At 57.2% G+C, this 20,744-nt stretch overlaps 1 protein-coding gene across 1 annotated transcript in view; it reads left to right on the plus strand.

Annotated features, from left to right (window-relative positions):
* LOC101949811 (fibrillin-2-like) overlaps positions 1-20,744 on the plus strand; it is a 272,305-nt gene that overhangs the window by 167,738 nt on the left and 83,823 nt on the right. The window contains 13 exon segments of the mRNA XM_024112612.3: positions 382-657; positions 4,008-4,061; positions 8,806-8,931; positions 9,639-9,764; positions 11,063-11,182; positions 12,074-12,211; positions 12,293-12,343; positions 13,079-13,204; positions 16,136-16,363; positions 16,500-16,625; positions 16,995-17,123; positions 19,245-19,370; positions 20,177-20,302. Of these exon segments, the coding sequence (XP_023968380.1) occupies positions 382-657; positions 4,008-4,061; positions 8,806-8,931; positions 9,639-9,764; positions 11,063-11,182; positions 12,074-12,211; positions 12,293-12,343; positions 13,079-13,204; positions 16,136-16,363; positions 16,500-16,625; positions 16,995-17,123; positions 19,245-19,370; positions 20,177-20,302 (1,752 nt within the window).

Raw genomic sequence — 20,744 nt, forward strand, 5'->3', positions numbered from 1 at the left:
AGGGTGCCGGGGAGGGGCGGGGACGACGGACCTGCTCTCAGAGGGCTGGAGGGTGCCGGGGGGGAGTGGGGGCATGCCTGCTCTCAGAGGGCTGGAGCGTGTGAGGGGCGAAGGCAACACTCTGGTTTCACACAGAAACTGTTGAAGTGAAGGAGCCCCACGCTGAGCAGTTGGAGAAGGCCAGGGCACTGGGCATCCTGCTAGCCCCAGCCTGCCAGGGCGAGCCAAGGGCAAACAACATTGAGTGCTGCAGCCATGCGTGCTGGGGGCCCTTCCACAACTACGGAGCCTCTGAGAGTCTCCCTGTTGGGGACTGAATCTCTTCCCCGCCTGTCCTATCACCGGTCAGTAGGTAACGGCCACGGTGTGCTTCCTTCTCAGACATTGACGAGTGCGAGACCCCTGGCATCTGCATGAACGGCTGGTGTATTAACACAGAGGGTTCCTTTCGCTGCGAGTGCCTGGGCGGCCTGGCTATCGGCGTGGACGGGCGGGTGTGCGTGGACACCCACATGCGCAGCACCTGCTATGGAGCCATTAAGAAGGGCACCTGTGCCCGTCCCTTCCCAGGAGCAGTCACCAAGTCTGAATGCTGCTGTGCTAACCCTGACCATGGCTTCGGAGAGCCCTGCCAGCCCTGCCCGGCCAAAAACTCGGGTGAGCTCCGTGTCTGTGTGTTTGTGGAAATCCAAGGGGAAAGTGCTCGGAGCTGCAGGATCCCTCTGGGATGTACCAGCCCATCCTGCACAAGCATCACAAGTGTCATGGAATGGCCACGGATGCTCTGCATCATGGGCTAGTTACACCACTGCTTCCCAAACGGGGCTCTCCAGAGCCCGTGCTGCTGATACAGGCGCTGGGTTTTCCTTTTCCCCGGGGTGCTCTGCCCCGAAGCCCCGCTCCCACACCACTCCCTCTCCCGAGGCCCCATCTTTGCCCCGCCTCTTCCTGCCACTGCTCCACCCCCTCCCCAAGACCCCACCCGCCCACCGCTCAGTGCTCTCCACCCTCCCCAAGCCTTGGCTAGTGGGTGCTGAGCACCATAGGTGCTGGAACTGGGGGTGTTGGGGGTGCTGCTGCATCCCCTGGCTTGAAGCGGTTTCCATCACATACAGGGTTTAGAGTTAGGTTCAAAGGCTCTCAGCGCCCCCACTATACAAACTGTTCCAGCGCTGCTGAGCACCCACTATGTTTTCTGTGGGTGCTCCAGCCCATGGAGTTGGCGTCTATGGCTGCTGATCCATGGCTGCCCAGATGGTGCTGGCTCCTCTGTTTCCAGCTGCCAAATCCTATAGAAAGAAGCTGAAATGCCTGTGAGTCCCCGGTGCCCTGTGGCGGGGGGCGGTTGCTGTACTTGCCACAGGACTGTCAGCCTCACCAGTGCTACGTGAGTGGGGACCAGGGCCGGCTCCAGGCATCAGCACGTGCCTGGGGCAGCACATGCTAAGGGGCAGCATTCTGTCCAACAGCCTTTTTTTTTTTGCTTGGGGCGGCAAAAATGGTAGCGCCGGCCCTGGTGGGGACGAGAGATGCCCGGGGCCACCTCTCCATTGAGACGCGCATTGCTCTCGGAAGCGGTGGGGGGAGCGCTGTGCTAGGCCATTTTTACATCTAATTCTAGTGGTTGCTGCTAACAGCTGCTGTCATAAAAGTTGCAAAAGTGATGCACAGGCTCATAACTTATTGGCTCCTTTTGGCGGGACGTTTCCCAAGCCGGGTCTCTGCCCAAGGGTGAGGGGTTTTGTGTGTCTGGAAAAGTCTGACCCAATTGCGCTCAGCTATTTTTGAGTTATTCGGAGTGAAATGACTAATATGTGCACTGGTGTGTTTTGTTCATGCAGATAACTGGAAATGGCTGAAATGCTCAGGTGCATGCCGGGACTGGAATTATTCCTTCCTGGGCTTCGTTAGGCTTGAAAACCTGGGTTTGTGCTAACAAAGTGATGAGCATGTGAAAGTATCATGTGGAGCCTGCACAGTAAACACCAGCTCTTAAGCCTTCAGGGGCCTGATCCTGCAAGCAGTCAGCACATGGGGAGCTTTTCTCACATGAGCAAAGATGTGCATGTGCATAAGGGATTGCAGGAGCAGATCCCAAGTGTTCATGCAAGTCAGCTGGCTGGGTCACTGGGGCTGCTTGTGCTGTCAGTAGGGACTGCGTGTGCTTGCAGGCTGGAGTCCCACATAAGTGTGGGCCTGGGTACTAGAAGTGATTCCTTCTGACTGCCAAGAGGCCCATCGGTGCCGGGTAGGCAGGATGCTGGGGACTCTGGGTTGCTTTTACCTCATTTCTTCATCTTTGCTTTCTGTACACAACAGGCCAGGGAAATGAAATGCCCAAACTCTCCCGAGTGCGATGTCATGGCTGGCCAGTCATACTCCCAGGGCAGGCAACTCCAAACAGCATGGCCACAGTTGGATATCAGAAGCTCAAGTGTTTTCTCAGCCATGTTGCACGTATGAAATAGTCTCAACTCTGTTTCCCTTGTTAACACTTTCCTGGGCGACTGTTTGTTGTTTAAAGAGAGCAGATGTGCAGTGTGGGTGCGTGAACACCCAAGAAATCCTCCCTTTGTCATTTTCTGGCTTGATGGTGCAGCCTTACTTCCACTCTGAGGTTTCACAGTTCCATAGTTTCATAGAGTTGAAGGCCAGAAGGGACCGTTAGATCATCTAGGCTGACCTGCATAGCACCGGCCATTTCATCCAGTTACTCCTGTAGTGAGCCCAATAACTTGGGTTTGGCTAAGCAGACTTTCCAGAAAGGCCCCCAGCCTTGATCTGAAGACATCAAGAGATGGAGAATCAACCACTTCCCTTGGTTAATCACCGTCACTGTTAAAACGGGGCCATTTCTATTTTGAATTTGTCTGGCTTCAGTTTCCAAGCATTGGTTCTTGTTCTGCCTTTCGCAGCTAGACTAAACAGCTCTTTAGAACCCAGAATTTCTCCCTGGGATGGTACTTAGACACTGTAATCGAGTGACCTCTCAATCTTCTTTTTGATCAGCTAAACAGATCAGGCACTGTCAGGCATTCTCTCCAGCCCTCACATCATTTTTGTGGCGCTTTTCTGAACCTTCTCCAATTTTGCAACATCCTTGTAGAAACGTGGATTCCAGAACTGGACGCAGTGTCCAGTATTGTCTCACCAACACTATATACAAAGGCAAAATCACCTCCCTGCTCCTACTCACCACTCCCCTCTTTATACATTCAGGGATCACATCAGCCGTTTTTGCCACAGCATCACACTGGGAGCTCATGTCGAGCTGCTTGTCCACTCTAGTCCCTAACTCCTGTTCAGAGTCCCTGATTTCCAGGACAGTCTCTCATTCTGTGGGTGTGACCCGCATTCCTTGTTCCCAGATGTCTGACCTTGCACTTGGCTGTGTTCAAATACATTTCATTTGAATGGGCTCAGTTTACCACGTGATCCAGATAGCTCAGTAGGACAGCCGTGTTTTCATCATTATTTACCATCCACACTATTGTGGCATCCGCAAATGTTATCAGCCGGGAGTTTATATTTACTTCCAGATCCTTGATGAAAATGTTGAATAGCATCGGGCCTGGTACTGATCCCTGCAGAGCCCCTTTGGAAACAGCCCCATTCCACGATGAGTTGCCGCTGACAACTACTTTTGGAGATCTGTCAGTCAACTAGTTCTTAATCCACTGAACACATGCTCGGTTGATATCGTGTAGTGCAATAGGTTAGGTTCTTGTATGGAATGCAGTTCTGCGGGTGGTCCTGCAATGCTGAACTGGTGATGGGGAACCTTCCGTCATTGCACTGGAATGTAGTTGCAATATTAAAGAGTATTTTTGAAATGTATAATCCATTATTACAGCCAGCCAGTGTTCTGTATGCTCATGATGTGATACTACAGCGAATAATAATAATATTAATCATTGAAACGGTTCTGTTCTGTTGTGAAATGATCTCGTTTTGTTAATGCTGTACAGGCGAGCTAATGAATCTAACTCTCACACTTCTCTCCACAGCCGAATTCCAGGCACTCTGCAGCAGTGGCATTGGAATAACAGCTGATGGCAGAGGTAAGGGCTTCCCCAAGCACTGTATTATAGGGAGTTACCCATAATTAAGGTTGCCTAACACTTCCCATTGTAAGCCCCTGCTTTCAGTTGCTTATAACTGAGCGTGTGCATTTACATGAGTGTGTGGGCATGCGTCTGGGTTGGGTAAGTATGTATGTGTGTGCAGTGACCCAGCTAGGCTAAGCTAACTGTGAGGAGAGGCAGGGGCAAAGAGATCATTTTAAATGTTTAGAACTTTATAAGGAAAAAAGCCGAAGATTGTATCAAGAGCATAAATAATATAGAACGTTATCAAGTACTTACTACATATAATAATTACTTGTAGAATCATAGAGTCTCAGGGTTGGAAGTGACCTCAGGGGGTCATCTAGTCCAACCCCCTGCTCAAAGCAGGACCAATTCCCAACTAAATCATCCCAGCCAGGGCTTTGTCAAGCCTGACCTTAAAAACCTCTAAGGATGAAGATTCCACCGCCTCCCTAGGGAACCCATTCCAGTGCTTCACCACCCTCCTAGTGAAATAGTGTTTCCTAATATCCAACCTAGACCTCCCCCACTGCAACTTGAGACCATTGCTCCTTGTTCTGTCATCTGCCACCACAGAGAACAGCCGAGCTCCATCCTCTTTGGAACCCCCTTTCAGGTAGTTGAAAGCAGCTATCGAATCCCCCCTTATTCTTCTCTTCTGTAGATTTCCAGGCCAGGGATAGCTCAGTGGTTTGAGCATTGGCCTGCTAAACCCAGGGTGGTGAGTTCAATCCTTGAGAAGGCCATTTAGGAGTCTGGGGCAAAAATCTGTTTGGGAAGGGGTCCTGCTTTAAACAGGGGGTTAGACTAGATACCTCCTGAGGTCCCTTCCAACCCTGATATTCTTTGATTCTAAACAATCCCAGTTCCCTTAGCCTCTCCTCATTAGTCATGTGCTCCAGACCCCTAATCATTTTTGTTGCCCTCCACTGGACTCTTTCCAATTTTTCCACATCCTTCTTGTAGTGTGGGGCCCAAAACTGGACACAGTACTCCAGATGAGGCCTCACCAATGTCAAATAGAGGGGAATGATCACATCTCTCGATCTGCTGGCAATGCCTCTACTTATACAGCCCAAAATGCCATTAGCCTTCTTGGCAACAAGGGCACACTGTTGGCTCATATCCCTCTTTTCGTCCACCGTAACCCCTAGGTCCTTTTCTGCAGAACTGCTGCCTAGCCCTTCGGTCCCTAGTCTGTAGCAGTGCATGGGATTCTTCCATCCTAAGTGCAGGACTCTGCACTTGTCCTTGTTGAACCTCATCAGATTTCTTTTGGCCCAATCCTCTAATTTGTTTAGGTCCCTCTGTATCCTATCCCTACCCTCCAACATATTACCACTCCTCCCAGTTTAGTGTCATCTGCAAACTTGCTGAGAGTGCAGTCCACACCATCCTCCAGATCATTAATGACGATATTGAACAAAACCAGCCCCAGGACCAACCCTTGGGGCACTCTGCTTGATACTGGCTGCCAACTAGACATGGAGCCATTGATCACTACCCGTTGAGCCCGACGATCTAGCCAGCTTTCTATCCACCTTATAGTCCATTCATCCAGCCCATACTTCTTTAACTTGCTGGCAAGAATACTGTGGGAGACCATATCAAAAGCTTTGCTAAAGTCAAGGAATAACACATCCACTGCTTTCGCCTCATCCACAGACCCAGTTATCTCCTCATAGAAGGCAATTAGGTTAGTCAGGCATGACTTGCCCTTGGTGAATCCATGCTGACTGTTCCTGATCACTTTCCTCTCCTCGAAGTGCGTCACAATTGAAGGTTATCAGCACATGAACATTTGCTACTCTTCCTGACTCTGTGCAGTGCATTGTGATTAACGTGAACATAAGTGATTAGTGAACGATCTACTGTGCCACTTCAGAGAAGAACCGACCTTTCCTCTCCTTGGCTCTAAGTTCAACTCCACTCTCGCTGGCCTGTTCTTTGCTTCCCTTTGGCCTGAAGTGCTCCTTCGATTCGCTCTTCCTGTGGCTGTACCTCTTTTCACTGAGTTTATCCACAGGCGGGTTTCTTCACCACCTGGGCCCTCCCTTGTCCATTAGGCACCTTTGAACTGTATTCCTTCACTAGCTGTTCAAACAGCTGATCAGGTACTGTAGGTCCTTTGTGGGTGGGCGACTGTTTCCAGGGTCTGTTTTCCTCTAAAACAACTTTTTGATCAATTCCCTTTTTCACCAATTAGATTTTCTTTCAGTTATTTCCCTTGAGACTCTCTGTCTGGCACGTCTGTGGATTTCATTTCCCTCTACTTCCCTCCTCTAACTGTGTCTGCTCACATACCCACAGCTATTTTTTTCTGCTTCTCCTGACTTGAAACCCGTCCTTTTTTCCTTCTTTCCTCCTTCTCACTTCACAGCCCCCTGTTGTTATTCTCCTGTTCTTCTTCTATTTTATCCCCTCCCCTCCTACCCCAGCTCCAGTTCTCCAGCGGCTCTAGAGTCTTCTCCTTCCCCCCTTCGTCTCTAGCAGCTTCTTCCAACTGCTCCCTTCGGGCAGATCCTGAGCCGCCTCCCAGTTTGAGCGGCCCTCGGACTGGCTGTCCCTCGCCCCAGGACAGCTCCAGCAGGTGCTAATGCCAGGGCCAGGGTTACTACATGTGTGCGCATGAGCCTGTGTGGGAGGAGGCGTGTGCTCATGTGTCTGTGTGAGTGAGCATGTGTTTGTTTTTCATGTGGGTGTGGAGGTGAGAGTGAGCGTTTGTGTGAGCATGCGTGTGAGTGTGTCTGTGCCTGCGCATGTATCGAGGGAGTGAGAGTGGATATGTCTCTACATGCCTCTGGTTCTGCCTTAAAAGCCAGCAACTTCATGTTAGGCAAACTTCCTCGGTCAGCTCCAGGCCCTGTGCTGTGTACTGAACTGCGCGGCTGGTTCTTGGCACCCTGGTGCAGGCTGCATGTCTGGGGCTGCATGCAGAGTGTGGCTTTGTGCCCTGCTTTGATATGAATTCACAGTGTGTCTGAGTGCGTCCTCTCCCCTGTCCCCACCGTGCTCTGGACAGCTCCCGGCGCATGGAAGTGCAGTGCTTGCAGTCTCCCGGAGAGAGCAGAGCCGATGGGCGCATGCTGCCAAGGGCTGCTTTGGAGGAGACAGCTGGCAGGTCAGGCGGCAGGCAGCATGCTGCCAGCGCTCAGCAGTGTTCAGATCCGTAGGATGAGAGCAACGCAGCCAGACAGCTCTGGCCTTTCCAAGTCTGCCAAGTGGGAAGGAGCCAGAGGCAAAACCCTGGAGGCCTCTGCGTCTTTAAGGGCACTATGTCTTGGTGCAGCACTGTCCCAGGCTGCAGGTCAGGTGCCCGTTAGCCAGGAGCTAGGGTCAGATATGCCCCTGGGCACTGAGTCACTGCCAGTGTGGTCCAAGAACTCTGCCACACTGCAGTAGGGGAGTCAATTTCGGGGTGGGGGCCCCCACACCTGCCAGGGCACACAGGCTGCTGCTCAAACACCTCTTTATGGCAACAATAGGAAAAGGAAATTGACTTTGGCCTGGCCCCTTCCTGCCTGGCAGCTGCGGGTCCTGTGAGCTCAGCGTGTGGCCAGCCAGGTAGGCGAATTCAGCAGGGAGAGCACAGTGGGCATGTGGGTGCCGCCTGGGGACCATTCCTTGCCCATCTGGCTAAGGATTTGGCAGGGGAGCCCGCCTCTAGCCCAGCTGTCCTGAGACTGCTCTCCAAGACACCTGGATGGCGCCTTGCCAACCCAGTGGCTTCTCCTCCCTCCTCGCCAGCCCCTGGCCCCAGCAGGCCCCAGCTGTCTCGGGGGGCAGCGGGGGTGTGTGTGTGTGGAGTGCCCCACAATGGCAGGCAGTGATGGTTGGCACTCGGCTGGAGCTGCTGTCAGGCTGCACTGGCTCAGTGCACCGGGCTGGGTCTCCCATCCCCTAAGGCAGCTCCCTGGTCCCATGCCCAGCACTGCCGCCTGTGCATCACATGCCTGCTGCCTGCTGGGCTTGGCACTCCACATGGTCAATGGGAGACACCCCAGGCCAGTGGGAGGGTGTTTCCTGCCCTCTTGCCCTGGGCGCTGCAGTGCATTGATGCCAGAGTCTTCAGAGAATCCAACTTATAATCGAAGGAGCAAATGGCTCCTTGGACAGGGGCTGTTATTCCCCTTGCAACAGCTCCACGCCTGCACTGATGGGACAGCGGACGGATGTGGACAGAGTTCACACTGACACAGTGCAGGGCACAGGGCATTCCCCTGGGGGATGTCCATCAGCCTGGCGCTCCCCAGGCAGGAGGAATTGCACTTCGTGGCCCCCGCTAGCCCTATGCCCACAGTGTGTGCTCTGCACCAGACTCATTCCCATGGAGGTGGCAGCGTTTCCGTGCCACAGGGAAGGTGTCTGCAGGGCAGGAATTAAGCATCCATCACATGCTGAGTGTTGGGTAGAAGCCCTTGCAACTCTGAACCCTGGAGACTCTTGTAGGGGCAGCGCTGGGGAGCATTGGCCATGCGCTCTGCTGGCTGGAGGGATGGTGAGGGAGTATGAGCAGAGGAGTGGTTACGAGGGGCCTGCGGGCAGCAGGGGGTGCAGTGTTGGAGGCTGGAGGACATTCGGGAGTCAGCCACTGTTCATAGAATCATAGAATATCAGAGTTGGAAGGGACCTCAAGAGGTCATCTAGTCCAACCCCCTGCTCAAAGCAGGACCACTGTTCCTGCTCCATTGTTTTGTGTGGCTCCTTCCCTGCGCAGATATCAACGAGTGTGCCCTCAACCCGGACATCTGCCCCAACGGCATGTGCGAGAACCTGCGTGGGAGCTACCGCTGCATCTGCAACCTGGGCTACGAGTCAGATCCCACGGGCAAGAACTGTGTGGGTGAGTTCCGGCCGGGCAGCGGGCACTGTGGGCAGCCGCTGGCCGGGTGCCCAGGCTGTGCTCAGAGCCGAGCACGTGGCTGGCTGGGGAGAGCTGTGCAGGCCAGTTGCAGGCCAGAACTGACGGGCTGGGAGGCCGGGCACTCGGTGGCAGGGTTCTGCACTGAGCCCGGGCAGTGGGGCTGAGGGTTAGGGCAGGAGCTGAAGCCCCAGAATGCGGAGTTCTTCGCTGGGGCTGATTCCCTGGCACTGGGTATAGCCCGGGTGAACACAGCTGCAGAGCAGTATGTTTGCCAGTTAATACAGTCCCCAAATGCTTGGTGCCCTAACGCCCTAGCAAGGCAGGGGTGTAAAGCATTGAACTATGGTGGGCACCAGTGGGGGAGCCCAGGCAAGCCAGGGCCTGGGGCAGTGACTGCAAAGGAAACTGAGCTCCAGCCAGCCACACTCAGCATTGGGGTAAGTCCCTTGGCCGAGGGGAGGAATCGCCGACTGCTGCTCTGCAGCTCTGCCCCATCCTGCTGCCAGACCTCTCGGGGAAGCAAACGGCAGCTTTTCCCGTCTCCTTTCAGGCGGCTCCAGTAGCTCCTGTCGGAGCCCCTCAGGCCGCCAGTCCCCTAAAGCAGGCTGACACTTGGGAGCTCTTTCCTGCCCTTGCTGCTGGGGAGGGCATTGTCGTGCACTAGCCCTGCCTGTCTCTGCCCACAGATGTCGACGAGTGCGCCGTCAATCGTTTGCTCTGTGACAATGGCCTGTGCCGTAACACACCCGGCAGCTACACGTGCACCTGCCCCAAGGGCTTTGTCTTCAGGACGGAGACAGACACCTGCGAAGGTAACGGCTCCTCGGGCACCACTGGCTGAGCCGGAGCATGGCTGCCTTTGCTCCCAGGAGAAGCAGGAACGGCCCCATGTCAAAGCTGCAACCTGCTCCCAGTCCTAGCCCTGCTTTACCCACCGGGCCTCGGCACAAACCCCATTTTCTGTTGAAGTTCAGTGAGGTTTCTTGCAAGCTGAAGTAGCAGCTCTGCCGGAATGAAGCTCTGGATGCTGTGGGCCCGTTCTGCTGCCGCTCTCATCCCTGGCATTGCTTTGTGTGGCTTTGCGCTGGCCAGGTGCTCAGTGTGTGGGCAGCACACACTGAGCCGTCACTCCACAGTGAATCCCTCTGCCGGCCATAGGCGCCAACTTTCTCCGGTGCCGGTGGGTGCCCGCACCCCCCGCCCCTTTCCCTGCCCCTGGCCCCGCCCCGACTCCACCCCTCCCTGTCCCTATTGGATCCGTTCCCCAAATCCCCGCCCCGGCCCCGCCTCTTCCCCCTGCGCACCGCGTTCCTCCTCCTCCCCCCTCCCTTCCTGCCCCGGGAATCAGCTGTTTTGCAGCACAAGCGCTGGGAGGGAGGGGAGAGAAGCAGGACGCGGCAGCGGGCTCGCAGAGGAGGCGGAGGTAAGCTGGAGCAGGGGGGCGGGGCAGGGCCACGGGGAGCTGCCGGTGGGTGCTGAGCACCCACCAGTTTTTTTCCGTGGGTGCTCCAGCCCCAGAGTCCCCATGGAGTCGGCGCCTATGCTGCCGGCATGTTGCCTATTCACCTGGCTGAGCTGGGCCTCACTGAAGCTCCTCACAGTTCTCTCTGGGCCTGACTAACCGCAATCACTTTGACTTTTGCCCCCTCACTGCTCACCCCCTTCCCAGATTGTCACTAAACATCCTAACAACACAGGGCCTCGCACAAAGCCTGGGGGTCCTCACTGGCTAATGGGATAGTTATTGCCCCTCTGTGTCCTGCTCTTCCCCCCATCCGTCTCACCAGGGCTGCTTAGCTCCTCCGGCAGCCTTGCAGGGCTTTGGCAAAGGCCTTTTGACAATCCCATTACTGCTGCAGCCCTCCCCTCTCCACTGCCTGGCCAGGGGCACAGGTGGGTTAGGGGAGTACCTGCGGATCCAGCTCCAGGACTGGGTCTGAGCCGAGGGGCTCACCACAGGGTTATGGCTCAGCCCACTGGAGAGGCAGGGCTGGCCGTCCAGGCTGTAGCTGGCTCCAAACTCTGCAGGCTGGGCTGCTGTGATCCCTGGGAGTGCTGGGTCTCGGGTTCTGGGAATGCTGTTCTGGTAACAGTCACTCTCCTGTCTCAGATATCAACGAGTGCACGTCCAACCCCTGTGTGAATGGGGTCTGCAGGAACAACGCCGGCTCCTTTGCCTGCGAGTGCTCCCCAGGCAGCAAACTGGACCCCAGTGGCACCATCTGTGTGGGTAAGGGGCTCCTGACAGAGCCAGTGACGGAGAGGCACTGCTGGCACCAGCGGCCCCGCTTAGTGTCCATCTGCAACAGAGCCAGGCGCGGGAGACAATGTCAGCCCCTCCCCTCGATAGGCACGACTGGCCTGTCACTGTCATACCAGATTTGCCAGGAGCTGTGTCTTTTCTTTGCAGCTGGGAAGGCCCCAAAGCATCCCAGGAGCCAGCAGTGTCCCAGCCACTGCCCTGGTGTAGAAAAGCCCTCTGGGTGCTGCAGCAGGAGTTAGCTCGTGAGAGGTTCCCGACAGTAGGGTCTGAGAGCCGCCCGCTCCCTGGGCAGAGAGGAGCTGGCACTGGCAGGCTGGCGCTCACATGCAGGTTTAACTACGTCCCTTTCTCCGAGTCGGTCATTTTTGCTAAATTAGCGTCCATGGTCGTTTGGACACGAGCTTTGTTTACATGGCTCTGCACCAAACTCTTTGGGCTGCCCTGCACTCCTCCCTCAGGCAAAGCTGCCACTGTCCTGCCTGTGAACAGCATGCAGGGCTGGCTCCTGTGTCCGCAGGCAGGACTGGGACAGGAAGGGGAAAGGTGGCAGCCCCAGCACAGCTGCCAGTAGCCAGTCGGCATTGCCAGCAATTAGCACACAGTGGTGACAGAGAGAGCCCAGCACAACAGGACAAAGCCACGGGCCCTGCTGCCGTGTGCGTGTGCACGTGTGAGAGATAACGGGCCCGGAGGACAGCGCTCATTGTGTGGGTTCCAAGCCCAGGCGGCTTTCCCAGCAGGGACCCTGTCTTCCAGCTCCTTTCCACTGCAGTCTCCAGCTGTGAGCACCAGGCTCCAGCCAGCAAGCGGGGTCTCAGCTGGGGAACAGCTCTTCACCCTCGGCGTTTGTCTCCACAGACAGCATGAAGGGAACGTGCTGGCTGAACATCCAGGACGGGCGCTGTGAGGTGAACATTAACGGGGCCACGCTGAAGTCGGAGTGCTGTGCCACACTGGGAGCGGCCTGGGGCAGCCCCTGCGAGCGCTGTGAGATCGGTAAGGCTTGCTCCAGGGGGCGGGCACCTCCCCTGCAAGGACTGACCCTTCCTTTGATGATGCCCCTTTGCTCTCTTGCAGATACCACCTGCCCCCGAGGGTTTGCCAGGATGAAGGGGGTCACATGTGAAGGTAACACCGAGTCTATCGGAGGGAGGTTGTGTCTGGGGTCACGTTGCACTCGTTGTTTTCATACACCCAAGGCCTGGCAGGAGCCAACACGGGCCATCCCTTCCCTCCCTCCCTCCCTCCTGCCACCTCCCTGCCCCTTTCCTGGCCCCGGCACTGAATATCACAGTCCTGGCAGTGAGGGCACCTTGCGGAGATGGGGGATGTGGATTCCATGTTGTCCCATGACTGGATAGACCCAGTCCTAGTGTGGTGTGATAGTGACCAGGGAGCCTTTCACCCCATGCCCAAGTGCATGTGAGCAGGGCCCCGGGTTCCCCCCTGGAGAGCTCAGTGATCACTGAGGGTGCGTGTGTGACTCGCCCTCCTGCATGCTAATCCGTTCCCCTGGCACCCCGCTGTCCAGTGGGGATGGACTCTGGCAGGGGCTGCACTGGGTTGCTGCTGCTTCCTGCTTGTGGCCTGCAGGGAAACAGGCTGGGGTTTATCTCTGTATAGCGCCCAGTGCTGGAGCTGAGGTACCCACGGCTCCCCAGCGAGGCGGGCACTCACCCCGGCTGTGATCTATCTGGGGAGGACATGGTGAGTTGCTACGTTCACCACCCTGCGCCGTTCACCATGGTGGTTCTTCCCAGGGCTTCCCCCAGGCAGGCTTGTCCCCCGTTAATCCCTAGGCCTGGCTGCTGCTGCCAGGTGCTGTCTGCCACCCCAACACCCTCCTTTGTCTCCATCCTGCAGATGTGAATGAGTGTGATGTCTTCCCCGGCGTCTGCCCCAATGGGCGCTGCGTGAACACGGCCGGCTCCTTCCGCTGCGAGTGTCCCGAAGGGCTGACCCTTGATGGGACTGGCAGGACGTGTGTGGGTGAGGACAGCCACTGCCGCAGAGGCCTCAGCCCCTCCTGTGCCAAGGAGGTGCTGGACACTGCCATCACAAGGTCGCCCATTGCTTCTGGCCCCTTCCCTCCACAGGGCTGGGCCCCTTGCTGTTCACCCTGCACAGGGAAGGGGATGTGATGCACAGAAAGGTCAGAGGCTGACTTGAGCAGCACATGGGGAATGGTGTGGTTCTCTAGCAAATACCTCCAGCTGCTCAGCAAGCTCAGATGAGGGAGGGCCAGGTGAGTGCAGGGAGGGCAGGTGATCACAGGGGGGCCAGGTGAGTGCAGGGAGGGCAGGTGAGCACAGGGGGGCCAAGTGAGTGCAGGGAGGGCAGGTGAGCACAGGGGGGCCAGGTGAGTGCAGGGAGGGCAGGTGAGCACAGGGGGGCCAGTTGAGTGCAGTGTTGGAGATCATAGAGTCATAGAAATGTAGGGCCGGAAAAGACCTTGAGAAGTCATCAAGTCAAGCCCCCTGTGCTGAGGCAGGAGAGTAAACCTAGACCATCTCTGTCTACTCTTCTCTTAAAAACCTCCAGTGATGGGGACTCCACAACCTCCCTGGGAAGCTTGTTCCAGAATTGAACTCTCCTGATACAAAGTTTTTCCTAATATCTATCCTAAATCTCCCTCGCTGCAGACTGAGCCCTGTACTTCTTGTCCTACCTTCAGTGGACACGGAGAACAATTGATCCCCGTCCCCTCTGTGACAGGTCTGCGAGTGCAGCAAGTTCTCCTCCCTGTCTGGTGTAGCCCAGGGGAAACAATGAGTCGTCACACAGCTCAGCACTGAATGACAGTGGGATTCACCTAGAAAGTGGGTGGGGAGCCATCTCCTGTTCATAATCTGTGCTAGTGCCCATTCACAGGCCATGCTGGATGGTACCCAGCCATGTGCCCACTCTGGGCTTGTCACGGAGTATGGGGGAGTCAGGGCCCTGCACCCCTCTTCCTGAGATTCACCGGGACTCTCAGTCAGCCAGTAAAACAGAAGGTTTATTAGATGACAGGAACACAGTCCCAAGCAGAGCGTGTAGGTACAACCAGAACCCCTCAATCAAGTCCTTCTGGGGGCTTTAGGGAGCTTAGACCCCAGCTTCGGGTTCCCTGCGTTGCACCACCCAGCCCAAACTGAAAACAAAAGCTCCTCCAACAGCTCTCTCCCACCTCCCCTCTGCTCCTCCTCTCCTTTGTTCAGTCTCCCAGCCAGAAGGTGTCACTTCTCCCAACCCCCATCCTGGCTCAGGTTACAGCTCAGGTAGCTTCCTTCCCATCCCCAATATAACTCCCCTGCAACATTCCCAGGTCAAATCCGCCCCGCTCCGTGCTCCGTCACAGGGCTCCCATAGGTGCTCCACTAGCTCCAGCTGAAAGCCAATGACATGCCAGCCCACGAGGCATAGCCAGCAGGGGTCGATGGAAGTGCTCCCAATGAGGGTGAGATGGGGGATGCTGTGCAGGGGGCCAATACGGCCCCCAGCCCCAGAGAAGTTGGGGAAGGGGATCTGAGGAGGTAGGGAGAAGCCAGGGGCCAAGGGAGGAGGAGGAGGAAGGGCAGAGGGAGCGATCCAGTTGCATCGCCTGGCTCTGGGAAGTGCTGTTGAATGACATTGATGCGGACACTGGTTTCCTGCACACCAGACAAGCATGCCCCACTGCGGAGGCTGCTCTGGGACGCTCTGCAGCTCCTCTGGGCTTGCAGCGTGATCCTGCTCTCCCATTCTAAAGTGACTGCCGCCTCACCTATTGCAGCTCCCAGGGGTCAGGAACAGTAGATGAGCCAGGGCATTCTCATAAGCAAACTAGGGAAATGTGGCCTTGATGAAATTACTCCAAGGTGGGTGCACAACTGGTTGAAAGGCCATACTCAAAGAGTAGTTATCAATGGTTCGCTGCCACGCAGGGAGGACTTATCTAGAGGGGTCAGACCTGGATCTTGTCCTATTCAATATTTTCATAGAGTAGTCTTATAACATTTGTGAATGGCACCAAGCTGGGAGGGGCAGTAAGTCCTTTGGAGGACAGGATTAAAATTCAAAACAACCTTGACAAATTGGAGAATTGGTCTGAAATCAACAAGATGAAATTCAATAACGACAAGTGCAAAGTACTTCACTTAGGAGGGAAAAATCAAATGCCCCACTACAAACTGGGGAATAACTAGCTAGACATAGCACTGCTGGAAAGGACCTGGCGGGGGGGCTCTAGTGGCTCACAAATTGAATATGAGTCACGAATGTGATGCAGCTGTGAAAAGAGCTAATATCAGCCTGGGGTGTGTTAACAGGAGTGTTGTATGTAAGACACAGGAGGTAACTGTCCTGTTCTGCTCAGCACTGATGACGTTTTGGGGTGGGGTGGGGTGAGGGGGCGGGGGACTGTCCCCAGGTCTGGGCACCACACTTCAGGAAAGATGGGGACAAATTGGAGAGAGTCCAGAGGAAAGCAACAAAAAGGCTCAGGAAAATCTTTGAGGAAGTTTTAAAACAACTGGGCATGTTTTGTCCTGAGCAAAGATGACTGAAGGGGGATGTGATCACAGTCTTCAGATATGTTAAGAGCTGTTACAAAGAGGGAGGTGATCACTTGTTCTCCATGTCCACTGGAGGTAGGACAAGAAGTAATGGGCTTAATCTGCAGCAAGGAAGATTTCAGTTCGATATTAGGAGAAACTCTAACTCTCAGGGAGGGACATGGGGCCTGGGGCTGGCTGCAGTGACCTGCAGGAGTGAGGGCTGCAGGCAGCCCCACTGGGGTGAGGGCTGCTGGCCCCTGAGAAGTTGCCTCTGGAGGCAGGGGAGCCCCATCCAGCGTGAGATTCACCGTAGGGCTGGCCTGCTCTTGGGGGTGCGCCAGGGAATGGAGAGGCCCCAGGCAGCTCTCTCCCCCCGGGACACTCAGCCTGGCTCTCTCCCCAGATGTGCGTGTGGAGCAGTGCTACATGAAGTGGGATGAGGATGAGTGCACGGCGCCCCTGCCCGGGAAGTACCGGATCGACATGTGCTGCTGCTCTGTGGGTTCGGCCTGGGGCAGCGACTGCGAAGAGTGCCCCAGAGCTGGCAGCAGCGAGTACAAGGCCATCTGCCCCAGGGGCCCTGGCTTTGCCAACAGAGGGGACGTGCTCTCAGGCAGACCCTTCTACAAAGGTGAGAGGAAAGGGGGCGGCTGCTGAGCCCTGTGGGCGAAAATCCTTCCTGGCTGCAGCCGGTGCCCAGGGACCTGCTCCCGGAGCCAGGAGACAGACACCCTCACTGCAGCACTGACGCTGCCTTCCCCCCACAGATGTGAATGAGTGTAAGGTCTTCTCCGGCCTCTGTGCTCACGGGACCTGTCGGAACACCATTGGCAGCTTCCGGTGCCTCTGTGGCAATGGCTTCGCTTTGGATGCCGAAGAAAGAAACTGCACAGGTAAGGGGAGAAGGGCCCACCCCATCCGGAGCCTCCCCAGCCCAGGCTGCGCTGCTGGGGTCAGGGTGCGCTGCTACCATGTACCCCAGTCTCCTGGACCAGCTCCTTGGGCAGGGCATTTACCGAGGGGATGGGGTAAGATGCCACCCTGGGAGAGCCCCCTGCAGCATACGCAGCCTCCCACAAAGAGTGCCAGCTTCCAGCGAGACGAGCTGCCAGAGACAGCCCTGGCCAGTCTGGCAAGTCCGCATTCTGCTCTCCATGCTCTCAGCACCTGGGGCAGGCAGACTCTGACCCGGCAATGGCCCCGGCTTGCCCCTAGCTGCAGGGGCTGGCTGGCTCCTGGCTGAGCCTCTCCCGTGCCCACAGATATCGATGAGTGCCGCATCTCGCCGGACCTGTGTGGCCACGGCACCTGCGTCAACACCCCGGGCAGCTTTGAGTGCGAGTGCTTCGAGGGCTACGAGAGCGGCTTCATGATGATGAAGAACTGCATGGGTAAGATAGCATCCCTGAGCTGTGCCCTGCACCTCCCACTGCCCTGGGATTGCTGGTGGGAGGGAGAGCGAGTGCAGGGCACAGCCTGGCCCTGACCCCTGGAGAGTCTGGAACAGTCACTGCTTCCCTGCAGGGAGCCACTCTCCTGTGGGGGAGGGGAGCAGGAGAAGGGCAGGGCCTCCCTCAGCCTGGATGCCCTGTCCAGGCCCTGTTCACGGGGAGCAGCAGGATCCATGTAGCTGAGAGCAGAACGGGGCCTGAGAATGTGGAGAGAGCCCAGGGGGAGCTGAGTGCCCTGGATACCTGCCCGGGGGAGAGCACAGAGTCTGCAAGGGGCCAGGGTGGGCGGTGCGGGACTGGTGCTCAGGGCAGGGATGGGAGAGTATGGAGGGACCTGGGCGGGCTCAGTACCTGGGCAGGTAGGTGTGGGGGGCCAGAGCGGGGGGGACTCTCTGCAAGGGGGAGAGCACAGCCTGTATCAGGGAGCATTGGAGAGACCCTGGATCCTGCAGTGGGGGCCATCTTGGGAATGGCTGGGAGTTCCCGCCAAAGGCCAGACCCCACTAGCCTCACCCTGCTGGCAGGGAGCAGTGGGAGGGAGGTCCCGTCCCATTGCACAGCCAAGGCTGGGGGCCCCTGTGCTGCCCGAGTTACGGTGCCACCTGCTGCAGTGTCGCTCCGAGACCTGACAGGCACCGTCTGTGGCCTGCGTCCCAGGTGCTGCTGGCCCCACTGCAGAGAGCCCATGAGGGTAGCCTGGTGGGATAGCACGTGAGATGCCCATCCCTGCTGCTGGCAGGGAAGCTGGGGAGCTCGGTTTTCCCCTCGCTCTCCCTCCAACTGGGCAATTTGTCCTGCTGGAAATGTGGCTTTGGGTGTAGGAAAACAAAATTTCCCCCGTGGAACATTCCCTGGAGTGTAACCCCCAGGGCTGTCTGGGGAGCAGCCAGGGGACTCAGCCCAGGGCCCTAGACTACCCTCAGGGGTGGGGCCCAAGGTGCTCCTGGCTGGGGAGGGTCGGGGGCAGTACGTTCCTGGGCTCAGGCCTTGCTTGGGAAGGTTGCCCAGCTGCCCCAGCCATTTCCATTGAGGGGAGCCCACTCCAGTCTGGGGAAGCCCATGTTTACGTTAAGGAGTGGCAGCCTGAGCCTGTTCTCAGGCCCTGTAGGAGGCTGGTGCTCTGCGGCCGGTGCATATCCCGGGCCGGAGAAATGTCTTGGCTCAGCCGGAGACGGCTTTCAAGCTGTTTTTACAGCTGGGGAACGCTCTAACTGCCCACTCGCTGCCCCCACAAGAAGGCTGCGGGGCGGGGACTGGGCTCAGCAGCTGTCCCACTCCTGCTCCACTGAGTGGCACCAGCCCGCGCATAGAAACAGCCTGGGTCCCGGTCCTGGCAGGGTGGCACTGACCTGGTGTGGGGTGCTCTCACCAGCTCTCCTGGGGCCATGTGCATGAGCACCCCACTGCCTCCATGGCCATCTGCCCAGGTTCGTTACAGCGCTGGGGCAGGCAGCTGACCACACGAGCATCGGCCTGCAGCACGTCCTGCTACAGCTGCTTGTGCTCCAAGCAGCTCCTGCTCCCTGGGCTGCAGCTTGGGACAATTCTCCATTCTGGGCAGGCGATGAGCAGGGCCTAGGCCCTGGCAATGGGCCACACTCCCACTGCACAGGCGGCACTCTGGGTAGCTTTGACTGTGTTGGAAGAACTGGGAACAGACACAGCAACAATTTCCATCACCCTCACTCAAACCCCAGCCTCCTGGGCTTAGGGAGCTGCTGAGAGGGGCTTGGGGAGGAGGCACGCAGGGCTGCGCACAGCCAGACAGCCGGAGAGCCAGGGCACGGTGGCTCCTGACTGCCCCTTGCACGGTGATGCACTCTGCACTCTGCGCTGTCCTTTTCTGAAGCACTGGTGCTCTGTAACATGCCATGTGGCTCCCTCCTGGCCGGGGCTGTGTTGTAGTGTTATCCATGGGGATAACTCGGATTTGGGGGGTGGGTCCCAGCCTGGGCTTTGGGGTTATCCAGGACAATGCTCCTTGACACTGGAGTCACATGTACCTGGGAAACACCAGCTGCCAGACAAACCCCCTGAATCCTTGTGTCCTGCTCTCCGCAGACATCGACGAGTGCGAGCGGGACCCGCTGCTGTGCCGTGGAGGGATCTGTGTCAATACCGAGGGCAGCTTCGAGTGCATCTGCCCCCCAGGCCACGAGCTGAGCGCAGAAGGCAATGCCTGTGTTGGTGAGTGTGTGGGAAGGGCCAGGGTGTCTGCAGCACGCCTGCCCCTGCTCACACCCAGCAGCCAAAGGGCCACGCTGTGTCCTGTGCCAGCTCACGGATGATGGTGGGTTTACACTGGGTGAGACCCCTGTCAGAGGGCCTGATCCTAAGCCCATGCTGGGCATGTGCAGATCCCACTCAGGTCAGTGGGGGGTTGAGGGCATGCTGCATTTCACAGAATTGGGCCCAGAGTCTCTGTCGCTCTCAGAGCCACGTTGCATTTATGGAGCCAGATCAGCTACCTGCTGTTCATCAAGGACTGAACGACATGGTGATGGGCCGGAGGGGCAGCCGCAGCATGCTGGACTGCCCAGATTGCAGTAGTGAGAGTGGGGCAGGCTGGGTGATCCCAACCAGCATAGTACGGAGGTTCGTGGTGGAGACCCAGCCAGTGGGGGTAGGACCCACTGATTGAAATGCTCTAGAAGAGTAAAGAGCGTCTAGCAACGCTGCCAGGAGACAGGGAGTGGGAGGCACTATAGAGCCCCGGGGGGGCAGAGAAATCCCACCTGGGCCTGGGGCAGTGGGGACGGGCCCACCTGGAGCTGCAGCGAGTGCGCCTGGGGAAGTGAGCTGGTTCTTCCCCTCCACGCGGGGAGGGGGGATCCGAAGCAGCTGGGAGAGACCCAGAAGAGTGTCAGGACCTGGGTGGGTCTGAGATGTGGCGGAGACGGGGGCTGTGGGGAGCTGCAAGGGTCACTGTTAAAATGCAGCACTGGCAATGGCTGAGCCCAGCTGGCCGATAAACCCTTTCACTCTCACCCCAGATATCAATGAGTGCTCCCTCAGCGACAGCCTGTGCCGCAACGGGCACTGCGTCAACGTCATCGGCACCTACCAGTGCGCCTGTGACTCTGGCTTCCAGGGCACTCCGGACAAGCAGGGCTGCATCGGTGAGTGCACGTGGGGCTGAGCTCCAGGCCGGGCTCTGGGCAGGGCTCTGCCCTGCGGATGCAGGAGGGCAGAGAGGATGGCCAGAGTGGGCTCTTCTGGCCTTCAGCCTCCAGGAGAACCCCAGCTGGATGCCAGGGCAATGGGCTGCCTTTAAGCATCTGTGTGAAACATACTGACAGTGCAGCGCCCCCTTCAGGAGAGCCCTGGGATGGACAGTCCTATGCACATAGAATCATAGAATCATAGAATATCAGAGTTGGAAGGGACCTCAAGAGGTCATCTAGTCCAACCCACAGTCATGCCCCAGTCACCGCCAGGCCCCCTGTCTGTCACAGGCTTGGTTAGTGCCAGACATCCTGGCACGGGCTGGACAGCAAGAAGCCGGGAAGGCAGCAGCACTTCCTCCGAGTGCCCATGGGGGCGCTGTGAGCCATCGCCCCT

This window comes from Chrysemys picta, chromosome 25 (assembly GCF_011386835.1).
Source record: "Chrysemys picta bellii isolate R12L10 chromosome 25, ASM1138683v2, whole genome shotgun sequence".
Taxonomy (NCBI): domain Eukaryota; kingdom Metazoa; phylum Chordata; order Testudines; family Emydidae; genus Chrysemys; species Chrysemys picta.